The 19693-nt window shown below is 37.7% G+C and overlaps 3 protein-coding genes and 1 pseudogene across 5 annotated transcripts; 3 read left to right on the top strand and 1 right to left on the bottom strand.

Moving 5' to 3' along the window:
- Positions 1-260: 260 nt before the first annotated feature.
- Positions 261-3183, bottom strand: LOC130744340 (heavy metal-associated isoprenylated plant protein 25-like). Of its 3 annotated transcripts, none has more exons than XM_057596544.1 (4): positions 2337-3183; positions 1351-1483; positions 1190-1265; positions 261-795 (listed from the first exon to the last, which is right to left on the bottom strand). In XM_057596544.1, exons 2-4 carry the CDS (start codon positions 1372-1374, stop codon positions 356-358), a joined length of 540 nt encoding a protein of 179 aa, XP_057452527.1. In that variant the 5' UTR covers positions 1375-1483; positions 2337-3183; the 3' UTR covers positions 261-355. The 3 variants fall into 3 exon arrangements, with proteins under 3 accessions (XP_057452527.1, XP_057452522.1, XP_057452516.1); XM_057596539.1 differs by having other exon boundaries at positions 1351-1456; positions 2337-3182; XM_057596533.1 differs by having other exon boundaries at positions 1351-1442; positions 2337-3182.
- A 50-nt stretch (positions 3184-3233) lies between these two features.
- Positions 3234-7032, top strand: LOC130744331 (cysteine synthase 2-like; annotated as a pseudogene).
- A 4910-nt stretch (positions 7033-11942) lies between these two features.
- LOC130744282 (protein FAR1-RELATED SEQUENCE 5-like) lies at positions 11943-13281 on the top strand. The gene is made up of 3 exons (XM_057596473.1): positions 11943-11972; positions 12080-12220; positions 12295-13281. The coding sequence occupies exons 1-3, from the start codon at positions 11943-11945 to the stop codon at positions 13279-13281; spliced, it is 1158 nt and encodes a 385-aa protein (XP_057452456.1).
- A 36-nt stretch (positions 13282-13317) lies between these two features.
- LOC130744275 (protein FAR1-RELATED SEQUENCE 5-like) lies at positions 13318-14442 on the top strand. The gene has a single exon (XM_057596466.1). The coding sequence runs from the start codon at positions 13318-13320 to the stop codon at positions 14440-14442; it is 1125 nt and encodes a 374-aa protein (XP_057452449.1).
- Positions 14443-19693: the final 5251 nt, after the last annotated feature.

Below are 19693 nucleotides of genomic sequence, written 5' to 3'. Positions count from 1 at the left end.
TAAGTGAGAAATTTAATTGTAATATACAACGTTTGTTGTTACAAAAGTTTGAGAAGATGAAAGAGGTACTGCAATAGCCTAAGAAAGAAATGGTTCACATTGGCACATTGCCACCTCATATCAGAAGCTGATGTGGAAAAATTGAGCAAATGTAAAGAGATGATATGACGTCGTCACAGTCCACGATTTAGTATTACTATATGATGATAAATAGATAGATATCGCAATAATTGTTCCGCGAATCAAAAAAAAAATAATAATTGTTCCGCAATAATTATGCGTATTATTATTTCCTTATGCGAGTTCAAAATGAATCAAATAATTCAAGAAAAACAAATAATTGCAATAATAATTCCTACATCATTGCACAATGGCTCTTTTCCTTTACCACATTCTTTGGGGGAGCAGGTTTAGGTGGCCGCGGCGGCAAGGTAGATGTAAAAAGAGGAGGTCCATAAGGACGAGGTGGTGGTGCTGCCCAATATGGTGGTGGTGCGGGTGGTGCTGGTGCTGGTGGTGGTGGTGGTGGTGGCGCCATTGGAGGTGGATAAAACTGGTGTTGAGGATATGGCAATGAGGGATATGGTGAAAATTCCATACCATAAGGAGGAGCATATCCATAATCTCCATAATTATAATAAGAACCCATGTCCATAGCCTCACCATTAAACTTGATATACTTGATCTCTGCATGTTTCCCATGTCTCTCAAGCACACTCAACAATGTATTTGGGTTCACTCTGCCAGTAACTTTCACTGTATCTTGATCCCCATCAAGGGTGATGTTGTAGACCCCTGAAAATGAATTTTCCAATTTAGAAACTGATAGCAGATGAGATAACCAAAATGTTGAGAAAAGTATGATATATGATATGATTTGATCAGAACACAGAGAAAAATGAAATGTGTGCGGATGTCAATACTTTTTTGGTTGTTTAAAATTAGGGATTGACCAAGGACGACGGAACGACATAAGGTGAAAATTGGGCAGTCACTCCCCAAGAGGAAAAACTTCCTCAATAGAACAGTATTCAAATATTATTATCATTAGTGTGCTAAATTTCTCCATCCCCTTACCCAATTTTTCTGGTTCCGTCCCTGGGATGGGACTGGCGATATCAAAAGCTTAGACTATTTGCAACAATTTTCAATATGAAATCAATCATGGAGATCAGGATATAGAAAATACCATGAACACTCTGCAAAATCTGCATCACTTTCACTTTACATCCCTCACACTTGGTATTTACTTTTAGAATACAAACCTGAAAAAATTGGGATAAAGAAGCCATTACAAGGTGCGCCAAAAAAAGATTAAAACAAAACCATGAAAAGATGAATATGTATTACCATTTCAGCGGAAGAGTATTCCATTGCACAAGTCCTCCCGAAAAAACATCAAAACGGTGCCATATTTAGTTTTATTTGTCTGAATCCAGAAACTGCAAAATTTACACTGCGGCAAAAGTCAAATTCTTTTGCACTGCTGAGTAAGAAAGGCTTGAGAATTTTAGGATAATATCAACAGATATCTGGTTTTTTATATGCATATCTCATAACCCTTTATTCATCTTGTGTTTATTTTGTTACCAGATTTTGAATTTGATTTCATCCCATTATTTGTTTCCATAAAATATCAAACTTCCCTTTCTGAAAATTTACTCCCTCATTTAAGTGAAATTATCTCCCTTTATAACACTGCCGCAATCAACATTATAAAATCAATTACATTTCAAAAAAAAAACATTATCAAATCAATTCAACACTTATCTTTATATTTTGTTTTATACAAGGCAATTATTTTTAGGTCTATGTTGTATAGCATAAGACCTGATAGCAGTGTTATCAATGACGGATGACGGTCCATAGTGAAAAGCCAAAATAACGCCATATAATTATGGCGATGCTGCCATGGCAGCTTTAATAAAAAAAATTATAAATATATATATATATATATATATATAATTATACGTACACACATTAAAAACTTATATAATGCAATTATACAATACAACAAATAAAAATTCTGCTAACTTATACAATAGCAAATATCATAACAAAAGTAGATATTAGATAGTAGATAGGTACAAGACTTGATGTTCTCATTGAGCATATTACATATCAATTACCAAAACATCATGACAAATTCAAGACGACTTTATGTTTTAATTGACATGAAAAATAAAGTCTAAAGAGTAGAATTTAATCTAAATAACTAATCATCCAATCCCAATCCCAATTCCCAATGTAGTGCCAATGCCACTTGCCATTGCAAAACAGAGGAAACTGAGAAACAGAGGTGAGAGGACGCAGAAACAATTGCAGAGAAAAATTACCTTAGAGCTTGGTGGTCGCACGGCGGCAGGTAACCGGGGAATGGGCGGAGCGGTGGTCGGAGGTGGATGGGGCAGCAGCTATAGGAAGGAAGGAGATTGGGTGGAATGAGGGTTTCTTCTTCTGTTGGGAATTTGGGGTTTTAGAAGCTGAAATATGGACTTGGGCCATTAAAATCCATGGGCCCTTTGCACAGCAAAACCCACCATCTTGTCCAAAAATGCGAGAAGCGCAGGCGCTGTTGGTGCAATCTTGGTCGTGTCGTTGGTGGTGGCCTATTTCATCTCCAAGAAGAAACCTCAAAAGAAGAAGAAGGGAATCGTTGAAGCCATTGGTAACACCCCTTTGATTCGAATCAACAGCCTCTCCGAAGTTTTACTTCTTCTGTTTTCTCCTTACAACTCTTGTGTGTGTGTTGTTCAGATTCTTGGCAAGTTTCACTTCTACTATTGGTGTATTTATGTAAGAGGTGTGAACTTTTCAGAGTAAGATTAGCTTTAGTTTTAGCTTTGGGGAGAGTTCATCCTTTCTAGTGTGTCCACTCATGACTCATCCATCTTAACAGAAATGCAAAGGTTAAGACACACTGGAAAGGACAAGATGCGCAATGATCATATAAGAGGAGATATTGGGGCAGCACCCGTCAAAGAGAAGCTATCAGAAAATCAGTTAAGGTGGTATGGACGTGTACTGACTTTTGGAGAGACCAATAAAAGGGTTGATAATATGGTCTTTTTAGTCTTGTGAAGACTGAAGAGGGGTAGAGAGGCCAAAAAGAACATTAGAAAAATGACCTCATTATCAATTATATCTCCCAAAATCTGGTTTTTTATCGAGCTCAATGGCGTAGTGTGAGCCATATAACTGACCTCACTTAGTGGGATAAGGTTTTTGTTTTTATTGTTGACGTCTGTCTTTTTGTCAATAACTAGCTTCAGAGTTCAGACTTACTACTCTTTTGGCTTTTGTTTTATTTTCCAAATGATTTTCTCATGCAGGCTTTAGAATCTGGCCAGCTACGTCCAGGTGGAATAGTTACTGAAGGGAGTGCTGGAAGCACTGCCATTAGCATTGCCACTGTTGCTCCTGCCTATGGATGCAAAAGCCACGTCGTTATACCGGATGATGCTGCCATTGAGAAGGTATTTTGTAATTTTAATCAAGCAAGTCTATGATACATTCTACTATTCTAGCCACAACCATAAGTTTTTGTAGATGATTGCCTTTCATGAGGAATATTTTCAAGAAAGCTGAACTTGAAATTCATCTAGATTCAACACAAGCCAAAAACCCGTGAGGCCGTTTTTGTGCCCTGGTTATTTTTCACATTGTTATTTGTTTGTGGAAAAAAATTATTGAATAAATCAAGAGCAAGTTACAGCTTACACAACTATGTCTTTACATGCTGAAATTTGAAACATTTGCTGCTATAGCTGAGTTGTTGAACCCTAGGAATGTGTCATGAGAAGCACAGTTTCTGATTTATTTTTTATTCATTACTTATCTATCTGTTGATTTGAAAGTGGCCTTATTTCCTTCTGAGTCTCTCTACTTTCCTTGCTTATATACTGAAGCATTTTGATATTCTATTGGAACCTTCCTCCAGTCTCAAATACTTGAAGCTCTTGGAGCAACTGTTGAAAGAGTACGGCCGGTGTCAATTACTCACAAAGACCATTTTGTCAATATTGCAAGAAGACGAGCATCTGAAGCAAATGAGTTTGCGTTGAAGCATAGAAATTCACAATTGAATGGCAAAGACTCAAAGCAAGTAAATGGTTATAAATCTGATGGAGACAATCACAGTTCACTATTTCCTACTGATTGTCAAGGTGGCTGTTTTGCTGATCAGTTTGAGAACTTAGCAAACTTCAGGGTCCATTACGAGGGTACAGGGCCTGAGATTTGGGAACAGACAAATGGAAAGTTAGATGCATTCATTGCAGCAGCAGGCACTAGTGGCACTGTGGCTGGTGTTTCTAGGTTCCTTCAGGTTCATCTCTCTTTCCTCCATATTTTAAAAATTGTCATTTCGGTTGTGAAAGTTGCCTGAATTTCTTGTCTTATGTTAAACAGGATAAGAATCCAAAAATCAAGTGCTACCTCATCGATCCTCCTGGTTCCGGCTTGTTTAACAAGGTAACAAGGGGAGTGATGTATACTAAGACAAAGACTCAAGAATCCATTCGACACCATAACAGAAGGGATTGGAATTAACAGGGTTACAAGGAATTTTGCAATGGCAAAACTTGATGGGGCCTTTAGACACACAGATATGGAAGCTGTTGAAATGGCTAGGTCAGCCCTTACTCTTCTCTATGCCATGTTAAAGGGTTTTTTTCCATCTTTGTCCTATTTTGTGTGTCAATTGGAAGAAGTGTTACATGAATTGTCTGTTTGGATACCATTTGACTCTAACGTGGACGGACTTTCATTCCAATCATAAGAAGTGTCTCTTCACTTTTTATCTCGAAATGAATGCTATTGTCTGTTTTCGTTTTCTCTGGTGCTAACATTAATTTTTTCTCACTGTCTTTTTTTTTTTTAATGTATTAGATTTCTCTTAAAGAATGATGGGCTATTCCTGGGGAGTTCTTCTGCAATGAACTGTGTTGGAGCTGTTAGAGTAGCACAGACACTTGGCCCTGGTCACACAATTGTAACCATTCTCTGCGACAGTGGAATGAGACATCTGAGCAAGTTTTATAATGCTGAGTACTTGTCCCAGCTTGGGTTGACACCAAAAGCAACTGGATTGGAGTTCTTGGCTATCAAATGAGTTATGTTCCTTCAGAGTTTTGAGACGCCTACTGTTAGTTTTTTATCTATTAAGTTTAAATTAAAGATTAAATAATGGATTTTCTATTTATTTAATTAAGATAAAACTAATCAGGTTATGGTCCATTTAATTGTTAATTTCAGCCCACCGACTTAGTAAAGGGAATCTTGATACCCACTAAGTCAGTTGAGGGAATTTAGGAAACTACCCCATTATTCAATCACGTGTGAGTTTGTGATGGTTTTGAAACTCTACAAAGAAGACTTCTGCTGCTCTCTGAGGATTAACGGTTCACTAAACCTACTCATCTATTCAGAAAAAACAACACCATCTAGAGTTTGAGTGAGTGAGGGTTTGGAAATCAAAGCAGACAGCAGTTCCTTCATCTCAATTTCTCGCAATGGCTGGAGGTATGTAACATGATCTTCATTTTGCTTCCGCTGTTAACTGATCTGAATATGTTGTTTAGTGAATTGACATGTTTAGATCAAAATTATTCTTACATTTGGTATCAGAGCTTGTATCATCTCTGCCTTGCGTGGTAATTTTTGATTTCCATGAATGAACCTAGGATGTTTTATTTCGATTATCCTGATATCCATCTTGTGTGTTAAAACGTTCGTGGGCCTTAACTGGGTCATTATGACTCAGATGAAGGAAAAAGATGACTCTGATGCAGCCTTGTTTTCGTGTTTTGCTGCTGAGTATTCCCGAACGTTATATGGGTTATATAATATATAACGTAAGGTTTAACACAACAGATGATTTGGCCGAGTGGTGGTGAACTTGCTGCATTACGCTCGTGGCCTGGGTTCAACGCCCATCTGAGGCCTTTTCTGTTATTTTTTGCAGATTTTGAAATGCAATCTGAATCTGTTTGTATACCTGATGTCATGCTGTTATCACAAAATTCTGTTTTATCACACGGATATCTACTTGCTATCTGTTTGTTCCGTAACAGTTTATTAAGATTGAATTTATTAAGCTAGCTATTTGAATCTACAGCATGTTTATCGGTTTACTTAGTGCATGACTTTGTTGTGAATAATATATACACACATGTATTATTTATTTCCTGAGAATTGTATGCATGTTTTTATGATGATATACATGTAATAGTGATGAATAATACTTTTGCAAAGTTACTGTTTTTATTTGCTTTAAGTTATGCAATTCTAAATGTTAAGTGATTGATATGATTTCAATTAATTAGGGAGTGGCCACAGCATCTTTAATTAATTAAGATTGTATGTTAAGTTTCAGAATCACATTAAGAATATTACTTGTAGTTAATCATATGTAATGTGATGAAATCTGCCCACAGGAATTTTATTATATTTGTATGGTTAACTGGGATAGAATATTAGGTTATATTTCTTAATCTGCCCACAGGAATTAAGGAAAGGAACATAATTTAATAGTTTTATCATGAGGTTAAGTGATGAGTCTAATTGAGTGAGACTTCGGCCTACAGAAGGTGAACTTGACTGTTCAGGGAAAGAATAAGAAGGATCATGCCAAGAATAAGGGCATCATTCCTCCTCAGGCTGACATTACAAAGGAGTCAAAGTGCTTTTTCTGTAATGAAGAAAGATTGCTTGAAGTTTAAGAGTTGGCTTGACAAGAAAGGTACCCCATTTACTTTTGTCTGTTATGAATCTAATATGGTTAGTGTTAATCACAACACATGGTGGATTGATTCTGGTTCTACAATCCATGTTTCCAATACCTTGCAGGGTATGGAAAATCTAAGGAAGCCAGTGGGAAGTGAACAATACATCTATTCAGGAAGAAAGATAAGTTCACATGTGGAAGCCATTGGGACCTGCAGTTTAGTCTTAAGTAGCAGTTTTATTTTGCGTTTGGAAAAGACCTTTTGTGTTCCTAGTTTTTCTAAGAATTTGATTTCAGTTTCGAAACTTGCCCCTTTGGGTTTTGATTTCAATTTCTCAGATTCTGGTTTAACATGCTGCTTATAATTCCATGCATGTAACTGCTGGTTTAAAACGATGTGTTGTGAATGAGGAATCCTCTATTTTGTGGCATCGGAGATTGGGACACATCTCCATTGAGAGAATTCAGCGATTAGTGAATGAAGGAGTACTTAGTACTTTGGATTTTGCTGATTTTGAGACTTGTGTGAATTGTATTAAGGGTAAACAAACTAACAAGTCTAAAAAGGATGCCAAGAGGAGCTCAAACCTATTGGAAATCATACATACAGATATTTGTTGTCCGGACATGGACGCAAGTAGTCCGAAATACTTTATCACCTTCATAAACGATTATTCACGATATATGTATCTCTACTTACTTCGTTCTAAGGATGAAGCTTTGGATGCCTTTAAAATTTTTAAGGCTGAAGTAGAGAAACAATGTGGAAAACAAATTAAGATCGTGAGATCAGATCGGGGTGGAGGGACAAGCACCTGGACCATTTGCGAAGTTTCTTCAAGAACATGGGATTGTTGCCCAATACACTATGCCTGGTACTCCAGAGCAAAATGGTGTAGGAGAAAGAAGAAACCGAACTTTAGGTGAGAAGTATGAGGAGTAGTACAAAACTTCCTCAATTCTTGTGGATTGAAGCACTAAAGACAGTAGCATATATATTGAACCGAGTTCCAACTAAGGCTGTCCCAAAGACACCTTTTGAGTTATTCAAAGGTTGGAAACCGAGTTTGCGACACATACGCAAAATGGTGTAGCAGAAAGAAGAAACCGAACTTTAATGGATATGGTGAGAAGTATGAGGAGTACTACAAAACTTCCTCAATTTTTGTGGATTGAAGCACTAAAGACAGCATCATATATATTGAACCGAGTTCCAACCAAGGCTGTCCCAAAGACACCTTTTGAGTTATTCAAAGGTTGGAAACCGAGTTTGCGACATATACGCATTTGGGGATGCCCGTCTGAAGTGAGAGTTTATAACCCGCAAGAAAAGAAGCTAGATCCGAGGACTATTAGTGGTTATTTCATTGGATATGCTGAAAAGTCCAAAGGGTATAGATTCTATTGTCCATCACATAGCACTAGAATTGTGGAATCAAGAAATGCAAAATTTCTTGAGAATGACCTGATCAGTGGGAGTGATCAATTTCAGGATATTTCTTCTGAAAAGGATCACATTGAGCATCAACCTTCTGGATCAAGTGACAGATTGATTGTCATACACGCCCCTCAAGCACAAATGGGTGTTAGACAACCAGCCATTGAAATTCCACAAACACATGCAAATGACCTTGTAGATCAAATTGTTGATGACGGGCAACCAGATGATGTTGGACAACCTGTTGAACAAGTTGGACAGCCGGTTGAACAACAGGTTGCTCAAGAACATAATGAAGCAATATTAAGAAGATCTACTAGAGTCAAAAAGCCTGCAGTTCCTAGTGATTATGTAGTGTATTTACAAGAATCAGACTATAACATAGGAGCCGAAAATGACCCTGAGACGTTTTCACAAGCCATGAGTTGTAAGGAATCAAACTTATGGATTAATGCCATGAAAGATGAGATGGATTCTATGGAATCTAACAAAGTCTGGAATCTCGTTGAGTTGCTTAATGGTGTAAAAGCCATTGGATGTAAATGGGTCTTCAAAACTAAGAAAGACTCTCAAGGCAACATTGAGAGACATAAAGCAAGACTTGTGGCCAAAGGATTCACTCAAAGGGAAGGAATTGATTACATAGAGACCTTTTCTCCCATATCTAAAAAGGATTCTCTTCGAATAGTTATGGCATTGGTAGCTCATTTTGACCTTGAGTTACATCAAATGGATGTGAAAAAGACTTTCCTCAATGGTGATCTAGAGGAAGAGGTTTATATGAAGCAACCTGAAGGATTCTCCTCTAGTGAAGGTGAGCACTTAGTTTGCAAGCTTAATAAATCCATCTATGGATTGAAACAAGCATCCCGCCAATGGTATTTTAAATTTCATGAGGTCATCACTTCATTTGGTTTTGAAGAGAACATCATGGATCAATGTGTATACCAGAAGGTTAGTGGGAGTAAGATTTGTTTTCTTGTTTTATATGTGGATGATATCTTGCTTGCAGCTAATGATAAGGGTATGCTATATGAGGTGAAACAGTTCCTCTCGAAAAACTTTGATATGAAGGATATGGGAGATGCATCTTATGTCATTGGCATTAAGATCCATAGAGATAGATCTAGAGGTATTTTGGGTTTATCTCAAGAGACCTATATCAACAAAGTTTTAGAGAGATTTAAAATGAAAGTATGTTCACCAAGTGTAGCTCCCATTGTGAAGGGTGACAAATTTACCTTGAGTCAGTGCCCCAAAAATGATTTTGAGGGGGAACACATGAAGAATGTCCCATATGCTTTAGCTGTTGGAAGTCTTATGTATGCTCAGGTTTGTACCAGACCTGACATTGCATATGCTATTGGAGTTTTGGGAAGATATCAGAGTAATCCAGGTATTGACCACTGGAGCTCTGCAAACAAGGTTATGAGATACCTTCAAGGAACAAAGAACTCCATGCTCATGTATAAACGAACTGATGATCTGGAAGTAATTGTCTACTCCGACTCAGACATTGCTGGTAGCATTGATACCAGAAAATCTACATCTGGTTATGTTTTTATGCTAGCTGGTGGAGCTGTATCTTGGAGAAGTGCAAAGCAAACTTTGGTTGCTACTTCTACTATGGAAGCCGAGTTTGTTTCTTGTTTTGAGGCTACCTCACATGGTGTATGGTTGAAGAGTTTCATATCTGGGCTTAGAGTTGTGGACTCTATTTCTAAGCCATTAAAGATGTACTGTGATAACTCAGCTGCAGTATTTATGGCTAAGAACAACAAGAGTGGAAGTCGAAGTAAGCACATCGACATTAAGTACTTAGCCATAAGAGAACGTGTTAAGGAAAAGAAAGTGGTCATTGAACATGTTAGCACTGAGTTGATGATTGCTGATCCTTTGACTAAAGGCATGCCACCAAAGAATTTTAAGGATCATATAGTACGAATGGGACTCGGTTCCATGATGTGATTTTCATTGTAAGTACAATTTATTATTCACAATGAAACTCTTATTCAGTTTGATGTTTTCTCATATATTTGTGCACATAATTGTTTAATTTGAGAAATACTATATGTTTGGACCTAGAATAGACATATGGTTTATTCATTAAGTTAAGAGCATAAATTGAGAGACTTTATATATTGTGATACATGGAAGATATTACTTGAAGTTAGAGGATCTATCGCCATGATCCATATATTTTGTTTCTTATGTAGATTGATGATGGGTTAAATGGACCAAGTGGGAGAATGTTAGTTTTTTATCTATTAAGTTTAAATTAAAGATTAAATAATGGATTTTCTATTTATTTAATTAAGATAAAACTAATCAGGTTATGGTCCATTTAATTGTTAATTTCAGCCCACTGACTTAGTAAAGGGAATCTTGATACCCACTAAGTTAGTTGAGGGAATTTAGGAAACTACCCCATTATTCAATCACGTGGAGTTTGTGATGGTTTTGAAACTCTATAAAGAAGACTTCTGCTGCTCTCTGAGGATTAACGGTTCACTAAACCTACTCATCTATTCAGAAAAAACAACACCATCTAGAGTTTGAGTGAGTGAGGGCTTGGAAATCAAAGCAGACAACAGTTCCTTCATCTCAATTTCTCGCAATGGCTGGAGGTATGTAACATGATCTTCATTTTGCTTCCGCTGTTAACTGATCTGAATATGTTGTTTAGTGAATTGACATGTTTAGATCAAAATTATTCTTACACCTACAAGTCCTTTTTTTAACCAAGGGTATCCAATAGCAGATAGCCAGAGACTAACATACTTTGTGGCGTAGAGATCACCGAAGTGGATCGGAATCCTCTGTCCTTGTTTCGACCCAACCGAAGTGGATTTTACCTTTGCTAACAAATCATTTTCCATATACACGATCAAGGTTCCAACAAGTCCATTATATTTGTGATACATTATAGACTATCATTTGTTAGTATACCACCATTGATTCAAGTGGGGAATGAAAATTCATCGACAAAATATGTTCAACTCAAATTATTTGAGTACGAAGGGGGATTAGACTAGAGGTGTTTGTCCTGAAATTAATGAAATGACAGAGTAATCAAAGTCAAAACTATTTATTTTATTGAAATTAAAATATAGCGACTCATTGAAAGAACTATTGATATTCTCATATGGTTATATTCATTTTATCGTATATAAAAACAATATAAAATAATCATTCAAGAAATTAAAAATTTGAACTTTTGAAGTAACAGTCTCAGGAAATACTTGTCAGTTGTCACAATAATCAGATATGTTGTTCTTAGGTTCCGTTTAACACGGGTAAGCAAAAATCTTACCCAAAGGTGGGTCACTTAGTTTACCGGATTTTGTAGGTAATGTTTGATTTTACAATTAAAAATCTGAATATAAAATAAAAGGGGTAAGTATGGTATTTTGCATGGGTCGGTTGGATCCAGGTAGATTTCCTTGAATTTAGCCTCTCTCTTCTCCATTATCATCCAAAGTAAAATGTTAGGGTTCATTTCACACTGAGAGACGACGGGATTTCAGGGATCTCGTGATCGATCGAGAGTGAGAGACAGGTTGAGTAAGGGTTTGACCTACGAGATTAAAACGAGAAAGAAGGGATCCAGAAAGAAGACCCAATTTTGTGGTAAGCATTTGCTGTTATATGATACATGATTTGAGCAAAGTAGATCTTCCATCTTGTGTTTTTAGACATCAATTGATTCCTGACCTGCATGTTGTGTTTTAACTTAGTGAAGCTGCCACTGTCCGGCGTCGCTTAAGAGAAATTAGGATGGCCACCATCGACGAAGTAGAAATAGAGGTATGTGGTGTCGATGGAATATACGGTGTCAGCGATATTGTTGCGGGCCAGATCCCTCTTTTGAGTAAGAAATAAATGTTGAAAGTTTGTTGTTGGCAATTTTGCAGGGAGCTAGAATGGAAACAGACACACATGATCGAAGTATTGATAATGGAGATTTTAACAATGGAGATTCAAATTCAGAGGAAGGTTTTGATGATGATGATCATGAGGTGGGACTGATTCAGAACATGATGGGGATAGCTCCGGTGAGTCAGAGGACAATGAATATGGTTCACAATCAGAGCATGATGATAATGATGGTCATGGTTCGAATGATGAGGAATCCCATACTTCAGTTGTGGATCCTGCTAATACAATTGGTATAGATGGACCGGAGGACATGGGTAATGTTGATTTCAGGAATCTGAGTAGGGAAGATTTAATGAAGTATCACTTTGTAGATCGTGAAGTTGCTTTCACATTTTACAATTGGTATGCAAGGTTGAGAGGATTTTCAGCTCGTAAAAGCAGCCTATTGCGTAGTAAAAAAGGTGTTCCGATTCAACAAACACTTGTTTGTTATAGGCAAGGGCAGAAGGAGAAGAGAACTGTGGATGTTAATAGACCGAGGCGTCGATCAAGGAAGGACGCGTGGTGTGGGTGCCAGGCCTTATGTCGTGTTCACATTGATTATTACAGTGGTCGTTGGTATGTAATTTATATTAACGATTCTCACAATCACTCATTAGTTAATGATAAGCATGTCGGTTTATTACCTTGCCATAGGGGGATGGATGATGGGGATATTGTGCAGATGAATAAAATGAGGAATGCGGGTATTGGGAATTCTAAGATTTATGGTACATTTGCTACTGAAATGGGTGGATATGATCGAGTGCCATTCTTCAAAGAGGATATGCATAATGAAGTACAAAGGGAGAGGCGCAAACGCCCTGGGGATGCAAAGGGTGTTCTTGCTCACTTTCGGCAGCTTAAAAAAAGTGATCCGTCTTTGTATTGGAAGCATCTTGCGAATGATGATGGTAGGTTGTTGCATTTGTTTTGGGCAGATGGCCACAATCAAAGAGATTACTCAATATTCGGGGATGTGCTCGCATTTGATGCAACCTACAAAAAGAACAAGTACAAATGTCCTTTTGTTGTCTTTTCTGGGGTGAATCACCATAATCAAATTATTATATTTGCTAGTGTTATTGTGTCTAATGAGAAGGAAGACACATATGTATGGTTGCTTCAACAATTATTAACTGCAATGAAGGGTAAAATTCCAATATATGTTATCACTGATGGTGACCCAGCCATGTGAAATGCAATAGGTAAGGTGTTACCAGCAGCTCACCACATGCTATGTGGATGGCATCTATTACGGAATGCCACAAGCAATGTGCACAACCTGTTGTTTACTTCCTTGTTTGGAAAATGCATGTTTGGTGATTATGACATTAGTCAATTTCAGAGGAAGTGGGGTGAAATGGTTGAAAAGTGTGGTGTTGAAGACAACATTTGGGTTAAAGATTTGTATAATAGGAGGCAAATGTGGGCAGCAGCACATATTCGTGGCAATTTCTTTGCTAGTGTTAGGACTACTTCTCATGTAAAAGGGTTGCATGCTAATGTTGGAAGGTTCATAAACTTCAACAATAACCTTGTGGAATTCGTACAACATTATCAAAGGTGTATTGATTTGATGAGATTCAAGGAAGTTTGCGCAGACTTTGAGTCTTCACATGGTGAACATTCATTGGAAATGCCTCTTAGATTAATAGAGAGGTTAGCTTCAAAGATAGACACCACAAATATCTTTTTCAAAGTTCGTACTGTGTTAAGAAAAGCATTAACTACTCGGGTGGTTGTTTTCAAACAGAACTTAATCTGCACAATTTATTCTGTCTCCAAGTATCGCTGTAGTGATTATCGTTGGCTTGTTGTTGTTAGTTCATCAATGAGTGAAATAAAGTGTTCTTGCTTGAGGATGGAGTCCAACGGTATTCCATGTGAGCATTTACTTGCTGTGATTGCGTTTTTAGATATGGACGAAATACCAAAGTGTTTGGTATTGGAAAGATGGACAAAAGATGCAAAAGTGTCATGTGAGGGTCTGCAAAATGGTGTTGTAGATTCATTGATTGCATGTCGATATGAGGCGTTAAGGGAAAGGTGCAGGTGCATGTGTAAGTTGGCAAGCAGGTCCTTAGCACAGTTTGAGGAGACCAATTCCCTTATAATGTCTCATTCGAATAAACTTGAATTAGTTGACAATGGCGGGGTAAACCAGGATGAGAATAATGTTGATGAATGCCTTGATGGGGATGTCAGAGATCCTAAAATGGTGAGGAGTAAGGGTTTTTCGAAGGATGCTTCACAAAGGGGTGGTAGAGCCAAGCGTGTTGTGCACTGTGGTCGTTGTGGACGCGTAGGCCTCAACAGATTGACATGCGATTCAATGAGAGACAATGTAAGTTATTAGCTTACGATATTGTTGCAAATCATATTTGAATTTTATCTTACGATATTTTTTCTATTTTTCTATGCATACATTAACTAGGGATGACGAATGACAATATCTTGATGCAGACAAGAACACTTGATTTCAACTTGTTTGATTAGTTTATGGTTATGTGGTTCTCGTTCCCTTCCTTCATTTTTATTGAGTTGTAATTGATTTCGACTTGTTTGATTAATGTGTGGTAGCATGATTTGTTTGTGGAATATTTGTGGTTCTATGGTTGTAGTATGATTTGTTTGTGGATCCGTTTATTTTTATGTGGAATGTTTGTGGTTGTAGCATTATTTGGGCCCAAGATTTGTTTGTGGAATGGTTCAGGTACTAGCATGATTGACTTGTAATTAAGTAATATAGCACAACATATTGATAGATCGTAGATCATAGGTCATATATAACGACCAATTCATCCCAAGTCATGAATGTAGCCATATAATTACATATGGTTGATGTTCATAAAATTACAAGTCATAGTAAAAGCAAAAGGCCATAGCAGACCATAATCTTCAAATTACTACAAAGTAGTACATATTTCCTACACAAAACAAAACCCATAAAACACCAAATGGATCACCTCAATATGCATGATTGTGGGCATAGTAATACCAAAAGGCCACAATCTTCAACTAACTACAACGAGGTTCCATGCACTAGAACATGCTGACACATGTTTTAAGATATAGCAGCCAACATTGTCTCCCAGTGTTCACGTGTTTTTTTGTCAAGTGCTTGTTGCATTCCATTGTGTTCCCCAGCAATTAAGTCCACTGCCAGCTTCATCCGAGGAATGCTATCATCATCCTTTTGCTGGAAACACAAAACAGACATGTTAATTACTGCGAAGATGGACATCGTATAAGTGGCATCATAGTTTATTCGAACTTACCGAGCTAACTATATTTGTGTGGAACCCATCTTCCATCTGTAACCAGGCAGCAACATAAGTGGTAGATGTCACACTTGTTCCCGTGTTTGGAATACCCCTTGGCTCCTTAATCACCCATGAAGAGAAATTAGTGCGACCGTTGAGAAAGCCAGATGGATACATGTTTGATCGCACAAGGACAAAGAGTACCTCACACTGATTGTTAGATAAAAAAAATGTCAATCGATATCTGCAAGGTTTAGTGCCATTAAAATAAATTGCATCATACTTTTTAACTAACCACAGCAGATATTGTTTGTCTCCTTGGTTCAATGTCATGATAATTGAGATGGGAATCAAAGTGATATACAACTTTTTCATTTATTGAGATAATCATCAAGAACCAGTGTCGAGTGGCAGTGCAAATAGGAACATATATCTGGATGGTCAAAATTACACATGGACATAAGCAACCGATCATACATGAAATTAATGTATGTACATGTTTCAATAAGTCCCAACTCACATATGATAGATTCGGATAGTGTGGCATCCACGAATCAGCATTACCAATCGCAGCTTCCTCATTCACTTGGTTATCCACGAAGACATCTTCCTGCAAAACGTTTTTGAGTACATGAATCAGAAAGTAGTATAGATTGAACGCAAGGAATATCATTATTAGATTTTTTAGGTTTCAATGTACCAAAAATGTCGCGGGCAAAGTCCAAACTGTTTGCCTAGTCGGTGAATGTTGATTGTGAGCAATTCTTAATGCCATGAATGTGAACATCTGGAAAGGAAAAACATTACAAGTCAATGTTTTGAACGAATCTAGTGTTTATCATTCAACGACACACTATAAATATTGGATGTGTTTATGGTTATCTATGACCTTGGTCAATATTGGTCTTCCAGGACAAAAGCTTTGCATCTCTCTCTGAACAAAAATATTATGCATATAGCCATGTCAGTTATGAGGACTAATATGTGAACAAAAACTTAAACCATGACAAAGTATTTTATTTACTCTTTGTCCAAGTCCGGATGGAATAGATAAGCTGCAGTCCTTAGTTCATATTGCATCAACCCCATTTCTGGAGTAGGTTTGAACAAAGATTTGACACCCTGAAACAGGGATTCTTATTAGAATGACATAGTTAAGACCTGTATAACATGATGATGCATTTTGATCTATTTCATATTAATAACCTTCGGTAGTACTGCCCCTCTTGGCTTCATTTTCACAATTTTAGTTAGTGGGGTTGCTCCTTTTGTCTTGTTAGTTGATTTGGCTTTTATTGCAGATTTTGTTCCTTGTGCACTTGATTTTGCCTTAATTGCGGAAGTAGGGGTTTCTATGGTTGGTGAATGAAATAATTTTTTCGAGATCTCAGCATTCACACTTCGAAATGCGCCGATAATTTCCTGAAAAAACACATGAACAAATGTTTATGTTAGTTGTAAGTTTAGTGCAATTACATTGCCAGTTATTAGTTTAACAACATGCCAACCTTTGTACTTCTAGTCCTTCGAAAAGAACTTTCGCTACTAGGCACATATTGTCCACAACGTTGTGTGTTCGAGGTCGTGAATGAATTCCCCCAACTAAGAGTTGGTTTGAAGGTGGCGTCAAGGGAAGCATTCACTTCGTTGTCAGGGTTGTCACTTATTTCAGCAGCTGTGTTGGGATTGTCGTCGGAAACATCTAGGTCAATATCTATTGTGAACGGTTCCAAGTTGGATTCAGAGGTGGCTTTTTTTTGCTTCTTGGCCTTGCTCACTGTGGTTCTGCTATCAACAACAGCATGAGGAATCTTAGTTGCCCCATTAGCAGATGTGGGTTCATGATGTATGGGTAAGGGTGTATGAACCTTACTTAAATCCTCCTTCAGGTTCATGTACAGATTTTGGAGATCCACCAGACGCGTTTCACAACCCTTAGTTTCACACAACAATCCTCGTTAGGGTATATATCATAAAGAAATGTTGCGGTAAAAACAAAAAAAGTCAATATTTTCTTTTCTACCTTCAATCTAGCGACAGCGTCGTTGACCACATCATGAACTCCCTTGAGTGCAATGCTGAATCCACAAAGTTACTTGATATAGTCTACATTTTAAAGAACTATGTTAACATAGCCGGTAGTAAAGATAGGACCACATCGGAAATATACTTGAAGCATAGGTTATTCTAAATATACCTTGAGCTCATGAACCCATTCACTCTGAGTCTCTACTGTAGGACCCATTCTTGGTGTGTTTTCAGACATTCTAAAAGGGTTTGAGGATAACAAAAAGTCATAAACATGTATTACTCCAAATCCGTATTACTCAGTTTCGTAAAAGAAGATGAACAAGTTTGCTGAACTTACTCACAAACCGGCGTCAGATTCGTTGGGATCTCAGGTTCGTCTTCCACAATTTCCAAGTTTTCATCACGTTGGGAAGCCATTCGCTGGGATCTCTTGTTCTGAGTTTCAACATAGCAAACGCAGTTGTGTAGGTGTTAAGTCCAACACACATGTATATAACCCTAAACACAAAGGTTATCTGTTGTGTCAAAGGTAACGCTTTTCGAGAAAAATGATGAGTGCAAAAAGTAGGCGACAGAACTCTATACGTCATAGCTCATCCCATAGCTCATTAAACAAATAATATCGGAACTTCAACGGGTACTTAAACGGGGTCGTTTTGTGTGTGTTTAATGGATAATGATGAAATAAACAACTGTGTTCCAGGATCCGGATTAGGCCATATAATAAAACAAGTTTAACAACATGCAACCGCACTAACAAATGGATCCATCAAAATGAAATGCCACGAAATACTATGTCACCATACACATAGATCCCACATAGACATGATGGACATGGAAAAAACGACAACACATGAAAGCATAAAACTTGGACATAGAAAAAACGAAAAACTAGAACCATTACATGATACCATTGCCTGGAACCATTACATGAAAGCATCCATTAGAACCATTACAACAACACCCCCAAATAAGAATCCCAGTAACCCAGCAACTAACATCCTAGTATGAGTTAGGACTGGTAATAAGCCATGCTCCGCTTCATCTGCTTCAATATGTGGCAGAGCAGGACCTGGTAATGCCACCGCTTGAGTTGTATCCAAATAACTCTGCCAAACATGTTCTGCTTCTTCTTGTGTAGAGTAGCACTCAAACAAGTTCCCAGAGAACCCAGAGACCTGGCCATTACATTATGCCCAAGAGGAATATATCCCAGGATTTCGCCCAGCGATAACAACATATGTTTTTCCTCGTTTATATCTGTGCATTTTTTCCGCCCCTACCATTCATCCATTCATGTCTCGCAGCTTAGTCATATATATTTGATGTAGCATATTCTTTCCATTTAATGGGAATGCTTCATTAGTAAGACACGTGTCCCGAATTAATACAAGTAGTTGGGGGATAGTTGTGATCATTTAATCACATTACAAACACCAAATATCAGGGTGAAAAGCGCGCGGTTTCATCCTCTGGCTGTGACATCGACTCGAGTCAAAATCGAATTGAAATGGTTGTCTTTTCCGACTGCAAAATGTGTCAAAATATGCGTCCAAGTAAACGTGTGTCACAACCATTCACTTGGAAGAATACGAAAAGCAAAGGCACACATTCAACCACGTCACCGAAATCCATTCACCAAATCGGATGCATTGAATGTGATTGGGACAAGCCATAAGAGAAATAGGTTGTATCCCATATATTACTAGTGTCGTACCTGTACTTATCCTGAAAGTCACCATGCTTTCCAGGTTCCTGTTTCCAACACATGTGATGTGTGGTTAAAAAAGTACATGCAATGCAAAGTTCACCCTAATCACTAGCTTGGGACCGCTAGCTTGATACGGTGGAATGAAAAAGTAAGTCAAACCCTAATTGCTAGCTTGATACGATGGAACGAGAACGTAAGTCAAACCTTAATCGCTAGCTTGAACCGGTGGAATGAGAAACTAAGTCAAACCGTAAACGCTAAATTGATACGGTGGAACGAGAAACTAAGTCAAACCGTAAACGCTAACTTGAACCAGTGGAATGAGAAAGTAAGTCAAACCTTAATCGCTAGCTTGATACGGTGGAATGAGAAACTAAGTCAAACCTTAATCGCTAACTTGAACCGGTGGAATGATAAAGTAAGTCAAACCTTAATCGCTAGCTTGATACGGTGGAACGAGAAACTAAGTCAAACCCTAATCGCTAGCTTCAACCGGTGGAATGAGAAAGTAAGTCAAACCTTAATCGCTAGCTTGAACCGGTGGAATGAGAAAGTAAGTCAAACCTTAATCGCTAGCTTGATATGGTGGAACGAGAAACTAA

The sequence above is a fragment of the Lotus japonicus genome, chromosome 1 (genome assembly GCF_012489685.1).
Source record: "Lotus japonicus ecotype B-129 chromosome 1, LjGifu_v1.2".
NCBI lineage: Eukaryota > Viridiplantae > Streptophyta > Magnoliopsida > Fabales > Fabaceae > Lotus > Lotus japonicus.
Note: the sequence above shows the minus strand (reverse complement) of the source record. Positions and strands in the feature narration are given on the sequence as shown.

What these genes read in the sequence shown, in the direction of transcription:
- LOC130744340 (XM_057596544.1), bottom strand. Translation starts at nt 1,374, where the DNA reads ATGGAATACTCTTCCGCTGAAATG. An exon ending in AATACTCTTCCGCTGAAATG is followed by an intron (nt 1,266 to 1,350) that starts GTAATACATATT and finishes CAATTTTTTCAG; the next exon opens with GTTTGTATTCTAAAAGTAAA. An exon ending in GATTTTGCAGAGTGTTCATG is followed by an intron (nt 796 to 1,189) that starts GTATTTTCTATA and finishes ATTCATTTTCAG; the next exon opens with GGGTCTACAACATCACCCTT.
- LOC130744275 (XM_057596466.1), top strand. Translation starts at nt 13,318, where the DNA reads ATGCTATGTGGATGGCATCTATTACGGAATGCCACAAGCAATGTGCAC.
- LOC130744282 (XM_057596473.1), top strand. Translation starts at nt 11,943, where the DNA reads ATGGCCACCATCGACGAAGTAGAAATAGAG. An exon ending in TCGACGAAGTAGAAATAGAG is followed by an intron (nt 11,973 to 12,079) that starts GTATGTGGTGTC and finishes GCAATTTTGCAG; the next exon opens with GGAGCTAGAATGGAAACAGA. An exon ending in ACATGATGGGGATAGCTCCG is followed by an intron (nt 12,221 to 12,294) that starts GTGAGTCAGAGG and finishes TCGAATGATGAG; the next exon opens with GAATCCCATACTTCAGTTGT.